Source organism: Onychostruthus taczanowskii, unplaced genomic scaffold (assembly GCF_017590055.1).
Source record: "Onychostruthus taczanowskii isolate IOZ18803 unplaced genomic scaffold, ASM1759005v1 scaffold33, whole genome shotgun sequence".
Lineage (NCBI taxonomy): Eukaryota > Metazoa > Chordata > Aves > Passeriformes > Passeridae > Onychostruthus > Onychostruthus taczanowskii.
The window spans coordinates 7373218-7386186 of NW_024500683.1; the positions used below are offsets into that span (position 1 = coordinate 7373218).

Here is a 12969-nt window from a genome sequence, read left to right on the forward strand (position 1 = left end):
TTGATGCTATCACAGCTACAAAGATGAAGGATGAAAAATTGCACAGTAAAGTTTTAACATGCCCCAAAACTAAGAAGAAGATAACCTACAAAGAAGCTTTAGATAGAGCTGTTTTTGATTGCCACACTGGGCTGCGGTTGTTAGAAGCAGCTCAGCCCATGAAGACAGGAATTTCCAGTCTTTACTATAATTCATAGTGGACAAAAGATATTAATACTCATTTTGGGCTCTGCATTAAAATATGTTAAAGAAAATACCTGTGATGGCCTTTATGAAAAATCATAAGTGGTGTTTCCTAGCATTGATTAGTTGCTGTAAAACTAATTGCTATGAACAACTAATTAGCATAAACCACTAAAACCGGAATTAGATATTACTTATTGCAAAACTGAAATTTACAGATAGGCAGATTCATAATTTCAAAATGCAATCTATGTGTTCAGTCTTTTCCTGAAGGCCTTGTCTGTCATTACTTTACATGTAGGTAGTGTAAATGAGAAATTATAATGAAATTGATGAAGTTCAAAGTTGGTAGACTTAGGTGAGACAAGAATCATATTCCTACAATAAGTTGAGAGGGATTGATCATTTTGTGAGTATTTCATGTGTAGTATTTCATGTGACCCGTTACTTAAATTAAAATTACAAATCAGTCTGCAGATACCATTTGTTTTACAAGACTGGCAATAAAATATGCACGAATTAAATCTGCAGTGCAGTAAGCACACATGCATCAGTACTTTTCCTCACACTGATATTTCATTAATTTTAAGGGGCTGCTTACACCAGAAAGTTGTGTTTCCTGTCCTGAGTTTTTCTCTTTCATAGTATTTTTTTTCTTAGAATTATTTTCTGCTCTAATAGGCAAATGAATTGCAATTACACATCAAATTTTTAAAAATTCCATTGAAATAAAATGTTTTCATTTTTACTTACGGTACATGGAAGGGTTAAGCAGGTTTTCTCAGTATTGATAAGTGTCCACCTATCAGATTGCACTTATATGAAAAGGAGTATGTTTTGCTGTGCAGAAAAGGATTAAATGTCTAAGTGTTTTACTTTTATTTTTTATTGTTTCTGTAGACATAAAAGCAGTGTGTTTGTCCTAATTGTAATTTGGTAATCTATGTGCATAATAACATGCAAAATAATGTGCAAAATACTGTTATGTTATACTGGTTGTACATATCCTTATCTGAGGGTAATGCAAAGGCAGCAATTCAAAGATACTTTATATACAAATGCTTTTTAGATTTTATCTGCTGAGTAATGGCTGGGAAACTATGCTTTTTCTTGCTATCAATCATTTTATAATGATTGTATGTGTGTATGAATAAGCACATTTATCATAATTAAAAATCACTTGAGGCATTCTTTTGTTGTTTGTAATTATGTGGCATTTTTGTTCCTACATCAAAGTGTCATAGTAATGCATGTGGTAGTAAATAAAAAAGAAATAATTTAATGTTTATGTGGTGATAATAATGGCATTGTGATAGAATTGTGATTCTACAGACATTAATGTTACATATTTCAACAATTTACATTTACATGTTTCTTTACAATTCATGGCACTCATCAGAAATCAATGGAAGAGGAAAAGAAGGAACATGTTGAGAAAGCTGGGGATTTACTGAAATGGGTGTCAAACCTCAGCAAGACACTCAGTAAAGAAGAAGGAGAAAAGGCTGAAAAGACAGATTTACCTAAGCAGCAGGTACACAGATGTCTTTTGATAAAGCACCACTTCCTCTTTTTAGGTTTCTGCATTGATTAAAATGCCAAAATAATCCATAAATACATTTTCCCCACCTACAAATCACCATCCACATTTTCCTCAGGACATAATTTCACATTTCGTTGTGAGTAGACAGTTGGATAAATAAACATCAATGTTTAGGGACACAAGCATGTTACTCAAGAATAAGCTCCCACTGCTTTTTCCAGACTCCTACCGTGTGCCATGTTCTGACACTGCAAAATGCCAGTTTAGAGAAACTGGACCCTGCACACCATATGTCAGCCTTCATAGAGGGAGAGTGCATCCTATCAGGACAGCATTTTGGGCACCAGGAAGGAGAAAGTTGGTAGGAGGGGCCTGAGGGCCAAGTTTCTATTTATTTGCTTTTGAAAAATTAATCTGAGTGGTCCTCTTAAGGTATAGTCAAAACTGCTGTCCTAGGAAGTACAGCAGATGTTGACTGAGGCCTCTTTGTTATCACACTAGTCCGGATGCTGTTGGAGTGGCCTGTCATGTTGCCTTTGTATTTAACAGGACATTGTCACTGTGTGCAGTTGTATCTCAGACCATAAATTTCCATCTGTGAAGTTTCATGTCATTTCTAGGGCCTTCTCTGCTGGGTTTGCCCCATGAAATAGATTAGTTACACCTAAAAAGTTTCAGTAGGTGAAGGCTTACCTGCACACTGAGCAGCAGAGGGACAGAGCAGTGTCTTGTCCACATCCACTGCTGGATCTGTCATGCAAACGTGATTTTGGCCCTCTTGGCATCCTGTTCCTATGTTTTTATTTTGGTGATGCTTTCTGGTGCCAGAGCCACTGGACCAGCACGTGCATAAGTCCAGCTTGCTGTTGGGAAAGTGGCAGTTCTGATGACCACTGTTCCGGCATGTAGCTTGTTCAGAGTGGACCAGTGCTAGCTCTGAGTCTGTCCTTGTATCTACAGGAGGAAGTAAGCTTGCACTGATTTGAACATATTGATTGGTAAATTGCTAGTAGTTAAAATCAGGATTTGCAAAAGCATTCAATGCTGGTCCTCTTCTGCCCTTGTTAATGACTGCACTGCAAACCTTTATCAGTGCTGGGCCAGCTCTCAACTCCTTAGGATATCTCAGCTTGCCACAGCAACTGTGGGTATCATCTCCTCTATCCAACCTGAGCCTCCAGTGAGTAACCTGTGAGTTGGCTGTCTGGGCTTCCTGGGGGAGATGGGTGTTTGCTGAGTGTCTTTGCTTCCCATCAGAAATGGCCTGGCGAGGTGGCTGCACCTTTCAGAGGTGCCTGAGTTTGTGTCTCCACTGAATAGCAATGATACCTTGTAATACCAATGATAAGTTGTGTAGAAACATGTAGAAACTGGTGATTTCATAGCTAAATACATTGTCAGCTGAAATACATTTCACACAGAGGATAGGGGTTGCTATGGAGTGTAGCCAGGTACTGGGAAGAAAAGCTATGCCAGTAGTGACAGGGTGCACACAGCAGCCACAGTGACACTGGTTCCCTGAGTAAAGTGGCTTTTGTGACCCCATCTGCTGCTTCAGCCTGCTCACCTCATCTTCTTGCATAGTGCATCCAGTGGTTCTCTTGGTTCCTGTGCAAGCAGTACAAGTGATGAGATTGTGGCTTGCTGGTGGTCATTGCAAAGGGAGATTTTTTTGGGCCCTTTGGTATGATGCAGAGAAGGGCAGGCTGGTTGTGTCCAGACCCGGGGGAATGAAAGGCCCAAGCACCTTGCTTGAGACCAAGCACCTATGTTGAAAACATCTCCAGCTTACAGAACTCCTTTTTGATAATTTGCCTTTATGAGTGCTTTTCTTTGGTGAGACTGCAGGGAGATTTTCAAGAAAGTTAGAAGATGAAATTCCCAGACATTCCTCTACCAGAACAAGTCCTTCAGTGGGGATGGCGCAGAACTGATACTGTGGAAAATATTAATTAATAATTCATTTTTTTTCCTATGTGTCTCTTATTGCATTTGTCTCTGTTACTGAATTTAATGAAGGCTTGTGGTCTTCTGATATGTTTTTTCAAAAATTTCTTATCTCTCATTTTGAACTTGACTATCATACACAATCTTTATAAAGCTGCTATAAACTGTGCCAACTATAGTAAGTGATTTTAAATGATTGGTTAACTTCCCATCAAATAGCATTTTGAAATATTGTATTTGTTTTGCCCAGTAGTTTTCTAAAGACAGCTTCCTTAATCAAAAGACATATAGCAATGACTTAGTCATATGTAAATGATGCAATTACAATAAATAATACTGCTCTACCAATAGCCAGAATTTTTTAAAAAATCAAGCTTTTTTATTATTGAGATTAGTCCCAGATACAAATAAGGTTTTGTTTATTTGTTTGTTTTGTTTATTTATGTACATTATTAAGTCTTGAACACAGGTTATCTATTTTTCAGATTTCCCTTCATGAAATGTCAACCAAGAAAGAACAAATAGCTGAAGCTCTGCAGACTACTCAGTCATTTTTAGCTAAGCACAGTGACAAGTATGCCATTTTTCTTATTTTTCAAATAATGTAAATTAATTGAATCAATACATACTGTTTGCTTAGAAAAAAATAATATCCTTATAGATCTAATTGCATGTCACATACAGTTTGGGAGTTTTCTGTCTTCTCATTTGGTGAAGCTTGATGCAATTTTGTTAATTTCAAGAATTTGACTTGGTTTGTATACCTCTGGTCTTCTTAAAATTATTAGATATTTAAATTTCATTTGAAATCAGAATAATTAACAAATTTATAGTAAATGAATACTTGAAATCCCTATCACAAGATTGTTTCATCTGTGTCTTAAAACAGACAGTTAAATTTACTAAATTGCTGAGATATCTCATGACCATGACTCCTTGATGGTTATGTTACCTGTTTTGCCTGGCACTCAGTAGACAAAGACCAGTGCAAAGGTTAAATGCTTCTTTTCCTGAATAACTGCAATCAGGTTGTAGCTTTTTTGAACATCTTGGTAATTAGGCTGTATTTTTTCCAGACTACTTGTACTAATTTCTGCTCCCCATTTTTAAGTAAAGGTAGGCAGATCACTCTCAACAAGTTACAAATTACCCAGAGATCTCCTCCTTCAATTTTTTTTTTTTTCATAATAGAATGACAGATGAAGAGAGACATGAAATGGAAAAGCAAGTTAGATCCCTCCAGGAAAGCTACAGCTTGTTATCCAACGAAGCTTTGAAGCAGCTGCAGGAAGCACATCTAGGTGATGAAAAGATGGAAGAAAAGGTAACAAGATTCAAACACAGATTTCAGTTTCTCTTGAGATTTCTTGCATGATTTTCAAACCACACATGATCAGCAAAAGAAGAAGCTGCAATTAACAGTGTGTGGAAGGAACTAGATGTTTAATTGACTGAAGGTGTTGTGTATTTGCTATGAAATACTGTATGTTGACCTTACCTGTGCACATGAGCATTCTATTCATCAGACTTCTTTTGAAGAGTCTTAATAATGTGTGCCTTGCATGACGAAAGATAAGCAAATCATTCATCTCTTAACTCTTCTCTTAAAAGCCATTCTTTGACTGCTAGATAAGTCTGTGTTTCTGCTGCAAAAATGACACCGTAAAATATCATGTTAATCTCTCCCATATATCACTCAGAAATGTCCTAGAAGTGATCTGCTTTCAGGTTTTTTAAAATATTTTCTGGGTATGAAAACATCATTTTCTCTGAGACACTATGAATATATTTGTCAATGGATATTAGTCTTAAATATGGAGCGAGTATTCTCGTGTACATACAGAGGCAGAATCTGTGTAATGAGTTGAAATAATGTTGTCAAACTGACTTCATGCTTTCCATGCAAACTAAATGCAATATTTGGTACTGGAGTATCTGATTCCATACTGTTGAGTGTATATACAGAAATGCTGTATGCTGTAAACATGAATAGTATGGTTGTGTTGAATCACATACCGTTTCCAAATATTCTAACCTTTCATAGACATTTATAGCATGAAAATGTGCCTTTCAGGTATATGTTCTATTTGCCCTCTCTGCAATCATTTCTTCTATTGTCTTTCACTAACCCTATTTATGTATGCAAAGCATAGGTTCTCAATTCACAGATGCATGTTGGTTTTAAATCTTTTATCACATCGTGTGCTGTTGAATGACTGACATAGATCACTTGTGCATTTGAGCTGCTAACATTCACAACATTCCTCCAGGCCTGGTAAGTACATGTTTTTATGCTTAACATGCATTCAAAATCAAAAGAATATTTTAAAAATACGGTCCAAAAATGATGATAACTTTTCTTTTATATTCCCTTTTAGGTGAATAAAGTCATTGCTGGTGTCATTGACCAAACAACTGGAGAAGTCCTTTCAGTCTTTCAGTCTATTTTAAGCGGTTTTCTTGACTATGACACTGGAATTAGATTGCTTGAGAATCAGCTGATTCTTTCTGGAATAATTTCTCCAGAATTAGGAGTGTGTTATGATTTGGAAGAAGCTAAAGTCCATGCCTTAATTGATGAGCAGATTCTGTTGCAGCTGCAAGAATTAAGTAATGCAAAGAAGCTTGTGTCAGAATCATTATTAGCAAATATTCCAGTTGTTTCAGCTTTAGAACAAGGTCTGATTTCAGAACCTCTGGCTGTTAAAATTCTCGAGAACCAGCTTTCAAGTGGGTATTTGATTTTGCCATCTACTGGAGAAAAGCTATCTTTGCAGAATGCTTTCCAGAGAAATCTCATTTCTCCAACATTATATTCCAAACTCCTGGAAAGACAAGATATGTGTAAAGATCTCATAGACCCCAATTGTGCTGAGAAAATTTCCCTTGAACAGATGGTTCATAGAAGTATAATACATGAAGCAACAGGGTTAAGACTCCTACCTGTGAAACCACAAGAAAAAGGGAGAATTGTGCTCAAATGTGGAAGGAAGGTAACTATTTTGAGGGCAGCCCACGAAGGACTCATTGACAGGGAAACAATGTTCAGGCTGCTGGGTGCTCAGTTAATGTCTGGAGGTATCATTGACCCTGACTCAGGGAAACGAATGACTGTGGAAGAGGCCATGAGACAAGGGATGATAGATCAGGACACTGCTTGTGGGATCCTCACACGTCAGGTTCAGACTGGTGGAATCCTTTGTCAAAATTCAGGACAACGCTTGACTGTTGATGAAGCTGTGCAATGCAACTTAATATCATCCACCAGTGCTCTGCTGGTATTAGAAGCTCAGAGAGGCTTTGTGGGACTAATTTGGCCTCACACTGGTGAAATATTCCCCGTATCAACTTCTTTGCACCAAGATATGATTACAAATGAGCTGGCATTCAAAATACTGAATGATAGAAAGAAAATAGCTGCACTTTACATTCCAGAAACTTGTGAAATAATCAGTCTTGACAAGGCTGCAGAATCAGGGATAATAGACAGTAATACTGTATCTGTTTTGACCAATGTGACTTTACCAGATAAAATGCCTAATGTAGAAGAATTAAAGTCCCTTTGTAAAAATGCTGCAAAATGGTCATCAACTTATGAATTTCTGCCATCTGTATTTCATGGCTGTGAGGGGGAACGTGAAGTTTCTGGCACAGAAGACCCTGTTTGTCATAATCTAGATGAAGCTAAGAAACTATTTGTGTCTTACCTGATGGTAAATAGTTATATGGATGCAAACACTGGACAGAGAGTTTTGTTATATGATGGACAACTGGAAGAAATCATCAATATGTTGCTGGAAGGTGATAGTGCTGGATACAATGCTGCTGTGTCAGAAATAGAGTTTAGTAACAAATATGTAAGTTCAAAAGGAATTCACCTAAAGTCAGCAGACAGTGTTCAGGGTGATCTTTCAGGTGCTGAGAATTCTTGTAATAATAGGGTATGTAATCAATTTGATGATTTTGGGAATTACATATCTTCACAAGAAGATCCCCATTTGTGTAGGCCAGATGTTTGCAATATTCTTGGCACTGAGCAATCAGATGATACACAGGAGATGCAGTTAACTATCCCTGCAGAACTCAGAAATGTAGTAAGCAGCACTCAAAATTCCATGAAAAGAAATGAACTCAGAGGTTTTTTGGAGGTTTCTGAGTGGACAGAACTTTGTAAGCATAACAATCAGCAGACAAATTCAGGAAACATTGAAGGATATCTTCCAAATGTCTCAAATACAAGACTTTTATCACAAGCAGCAAAAGAAGAGATTTGTGTGGGAGACAGTCTGGATAATGAAAACATGAATGATAAAACATTACAAAATTCCTTGAGCATGAATGATTTGTCAGATAAGGAAACATGGAGGGAGCTGGAAAGGTGCATGGAGCTGGAAAGGTGCACGGAGTATGGGCCTCCCATATTTCAAGCTCACGGTAGCAGAATGGTACTGGATAACAGCAAGAAAGATAATTTGCAGAGAAGTCTTGATTCATCCATCACTGCAGACACTGAATACAGACTTCCAGAAGAATTGGTTAGTCAATGTTGTTTCACACCAAAGTTTGAAGACAATAGATATGGTGCACAACTTCTTCAGGAATATGCAGGTCCATCCCTACAGGACTGTCTTTATATCCATGGAAGGCCATCCCTGGAGGATTGTGCTGATTTTCAGAATAAACTGTGTCTACAAGACAGCATAGACATGCACCATAGGCTTTCATTGGGTGATGATACTGTCATACACGATGGCCCACTTCTGGGGGACAGTAACAGCACAGCACAAAGGCTGGCAGAAGAAGAAAGTGATCTTATATTCCACAGGTTACTGCCGTGTTACAGCAGTTCTGACTCATCAGTAGAGGGGGTTGATGACATCCCACAGCTTGAGGGTACCTGCTTGCAGCATGGATTTGGTGAGATAGCCTCTGAAGAGGACAACTCTCATTTGGATGATGGTGATGATGATGATGATGCCTATGAAACACCTCAGGGTGATGATGATGATGACAGCGATGTCTATGATACTCCACAAATTGATGATGATGATGATGATGATGATGATGATTCCTCTGACACTTCTCAAGGTGATGAAGGGTTTGACACCTTGCAGTTGGGGGACGATGATACACCAGAGCCAGAACTGGCTGGGAGATCAGTTCCATTAGGTTTTCTGGAGGAGAGAGGTGGTCGAATAACCGTAAGAGAAGAGACCAGCTCTTTTCAAGAACTAGCAGCAAATGCTGGAGAGAATGTTCACATAAATGTGAAAGGGCAGCCTCAGAGCATAACTATAGCTTCTGTAAATACCAAGACTGTGGAAAAAATCCTTGAGGGAAGGGAAAGAACAGGGAGTTTTGGAGAGAAGAAGCATGAGTTACCAGTTACTGTTGAGAGTGAAGGAACAAAGGAAGGAGGCCTGAGCTGTTTACGGAATATGTATGAAGCAGATGTACAAGACAGGAATGAGGAAGTTGAAATGAAAGCAGAAGGTGACCTGTGTGAGAAAGAATCTGAAAGTACACAGGAGGGGGAAGATTATGAGGAGGATTATGATAGTTATGATGACTCTGACACTGATTCTGACAGTGAAGATGAAATGGATACTTTTTATTCACATCATCAGTGCATAAGTAAAGGTGACCAGCTGTTAATGTCTGTAGAAGATGTAGAAAGGAACAATGAAAACAATCAGAATATTGATGACTGCTGCTGTTCTTTAGGCCACAAGAAAGGATATACTTTGCAATTCCAGTCTAACCATGAAAATGGAAAACTATCCCCAGTAATATGTGAATCAATGTCAAATATTTCTGAAGAAAGATGTGTTGGTCTTTCATGTACCAGTGGAGAAGCCAGGCAGCAGGAAACAGAAGATGAATATGGGACTTGTATCAAAAGTGAACAGATGCCACAAGATACTACTGAGCCTATTCAGTCTGAAAATACCTTTGACACTAAATGGATGTACACTAAGAGTGAAGAGAATAATGACACACAGTTTGGAATTCCAGGTTCTCAGCTTCTTGATGGTACTGTGGAATCTGACATCTCTGTAACAGCCTACCTACAGCAAGCTACTGATGAAGACCAAGGTACCTGGACAAATTTGCTTCTCTCAGAATGCTTTACTGATAGCATGAATAAAGACAATAATACCATGCCAATGTTACATTCAAATCAGGGACAGAAAGAGGCACTGCTTGCAGAACAGAAAGTATTAAATTATATGGAACAACTAAAGGAAAGTTCATCCCAAACAGACAATAAATTCCTTACAGATACCCCTTATGCGAGTGATAATAGTTCACTTAGGGACCCAATACATCCAGTCACCAGTTGGAAGCATGGTCAAATAGAAAGAGGTTTTGAAATTCTTACAGAAAATAAAAATAATGTAAATATTATGGAGGAATTTGGTGTCATGGGGCTAAGTAATAGTCCCATTCAGATGGAAAACCTTGGGGAAATATTTGATGCAACAGTAATTAAAGCTGCTAGAGAAACTTCTACTGCAAGTAAAGAAAAAATAAATGTTGATCAAGGTTTTCTTGACATTCAAGGGGCAAGATCAGATGAATTTAAGAGAGATGGTAACATTCCTGCTTCTTTAAAACAACATACAACATGCATAAAAGAAGGTGGTCATTCAGAACTCAATAAAATTGAATTCTGTTTTGAGGACATGGAAGGAGGGGGAAAAGGTATACAAAATGAAAAGGATTTTCTGCTAAATACGGAAGAAATGCATTCAAGTGAATGTAACACTTACTCTTTTCCCCCACCTGATACAGTGAAACCAAAGGAGATTAGCATAACGAAAGAAACAGAGAGACTTAACTGTCAAAATACTGACAATGTTCTTATAGACATTACAGAAAACAAAAGCAGCAATGATAGTGAGATTTCCCACGCAAATGCTTTAGGAAGTATTGAGGATGCCAAAGAATTAGGGGATGGAAGTGAAGTGCAACCTACTGGGAGACATACCCATACCTCTGATGCTTCTTCTGCAATTCTGAGTAGCATGGGGACTAAGTTGAATTACAGTGCCCAGAGCAAACATGAGATGCTGAAAAACACAAAGGGAGAAAATGTCATGGTCAGTGAGACTTTCTCCCTTGGAAATGGTTTCAAAAAACAAATGTCCATGGAGTCATTGCAAAAAGAAATGGGACCCTGCAAAGACTTTCTAGTAAAGGAAGGTATTTCAAAATCAGCAGATGTGTCTGGCACACTAATGGAAGACTTACAGAATATATTACAAAGGAAAATGAAAATGGGACATGTTTACTGCAAAGAGGAAGGTGAACCCCTAAGTTACTCTGATACCAGAACTTTAATGCAAAATTTGCTTAAAATGGTTAGAAGCACTCAGCTTGAGAGTGAAATGCCTAGTGGGTCAAATCTGAAGCAAATAAGCAATGCTATTAGAAATGCATTAATGGTCACCACACTGAGTACAGAGCCCAAGGACAGTGATGCTCCTTCACTGCTTTGGCCTGATTGCAGAAGTCCTGATCTTCTTCATGATATTCTGAAGCATGAATCCTGCAAGCAAAAGACAGCTGATTCAGATGAAAGGAAGAGTGAAACAGACATGAAAGCTCCTGTTCCCAAGCTTGCTACCACTGAACTTCTGGAATTTTTTCAAATCTCACTTGGAGATGAAAGTACAAGCAAGTTAGAGGAGCTGATAAATGGTTTGCTTAGGAGGTCACAGGTTGCTGATAGCACCACAGAGCATGAGGGTAATGGCAAAGGAGATGGGGTGTATTCTCTTTCCTCAACAGAACAATCAGAACTTGGATCAGAAATTGATGAAGAGAAAACATTGGCAGATAACACAACCACTACTTGGAAAAGTGATCAGGAGCATGGGAAGACAGAAAGCCTGTCCAAAGGCTTTACTGAGCCTGTTTTGAAAACAGAAGAAGCAGTCATGGGAGACATCCCCACTAGCATGGTAAGTAACAAGAATATGTGCTCAGTGTCCTGTGTTAGTGGAATTGTGTGGATCTTTCTGAGTGCTGGAGAGAACAATTGAAATGGAAAAATGGTTGAAAAATTAGATTATAAATTTAAAATAAATCCTAATAAACCCAAGGACTTTTATTGCTTATTTTCAAGTCAGTTTGGAAAATCTTTTCTTATTTTTAAAACTAATTTTCAGTTTGATGGAGTACAGCAATGTTTAAAGTTAACAGAGAAAATGGAAGAACATTTGGCAGTGCTTCAAGATATGAAAAACCACCTAGATAAACAGCAGCCTATTAGCAACAGCCTGGAAATACTAAAAGCTGAACTGGAACAGCTAGAGGTAAGTAAAGTGTTCTTTATGCTTGTACTTCAGTGATGAGTGCTAGAAATAGCCCTTAGGTTTAAAAAGGGAGATTCAAATTGTAATTAAAGCAATTCAGATTTAAACATTTTTCCTAGTAACTTAAAGCATTTTTTATATATTCTCTTTGTAGTCATTTGAATCAGGACTGGCTACCTTTGCAATTATCCTAAAAAAGGACATGAAGCTGGCAGAAGAATTCTTAAAGTCTTGTAAGAGGAATATTCCAGAAGAGAAACTTAAAGAGCTAAAGATAAGCTATGACTCTTTGCAGGAAGCATTTTTGGTGGTCTGTGATAGATCTTCAAAACGAGCAAAACAAATAGTCTGTGCTGTTGACTTGGAAATGGTATGTTTTTAGCAGTGTCTGTTTTTACCTTGATTTACTTCAAGGTAATTGGGCTAAAATAAAGGAATTCGGATTTTCTTTATTTTATCTTATTATAAAGATACATGTATGATTCAATTTAATATAGTAGAAAATGTGAATAGCTTCCAGGAGCATAAATAAATATACAACTTCCCTTTCTAGTCTAAGCTTGCAGGATTACACCAGCAACTTTTAAATCAACTGCAGAAATTTTCAGACTGGGTCACAGAGAACAATGAAATCATGAATGGCTTCACAGTGAATACTCATGATATAGAAGAGATGAAGAAAAGTTTACAGCTATTTAAAGTAAGTGCTCTTTATGGTAGGTGTTGATGTTTCTGACAAAAGTTGCTCCTTATTATTAATTATTAGCTAGGCTTTTTATTCCTTCTCAATAACCTCTAAAGAGATTATTAAGAATAATTACTTAAGATGACAACTATTAGATAATCCAGTAATAAAATCTTGTTAATTTGCTTTTTCACTTGCAAAAAAAGTTTCATGAAGTTAGGATTACTGAGAAATGTATTGGCTCTATTTACATTTGTTGCAATAAAATTGGATTTTTATGCATTGTGTTC

The 12969-nt window shown here is 37.5% G+C and overlaps 1 protein-coding gene across 13 annotated transcripts in view; it reads left to right on the forward strand.

Annotated features, from left to right (window-relative positions):
* Positions 1 to 12969, forward strand: part of DST (dystonin) — a 290720-nt gene that overhangs the window by 174381 nt on the left and 103370 nt on the right. For 9 of the 13 annotated variants that reach the window (XM_041410734.1, XM_041410735.1, XM_041410736.1 and 6 more), the window contains 7 exons: positions 1583 to 1717; positions 4159 to 4247; positions 4865 to 4997; positions 6052 to 11640; positions 11848 to 11994; positions 12149 to 12364; positions 12548 to 12694. In XM_041410734.1, coding sequence (XP_041266668.1) covers positions 1583 to 1717; positions 4159 to 4247; positions 4865 to 4997; positions 6052 to 11640; positions 11848 to 11994; positions 12149 to 12364; positions 12548 to 12694 — 6456 coding nt within the window. The remainder of the gene's footprint in view (positions 1 to 1582; positions 1718 to 4158; positions 4248 to 4864; positions 4998 to 6051; positions 11641 to 11847; positions 11995 to 12148; positions 12365 to 12547; positions 12695 to 12969) is intronic. The other 4 variants (XM_041410743.1, XM_041410748.1, XM_041410745.1 and 1 more) reach the window with 1 other exon arrangement.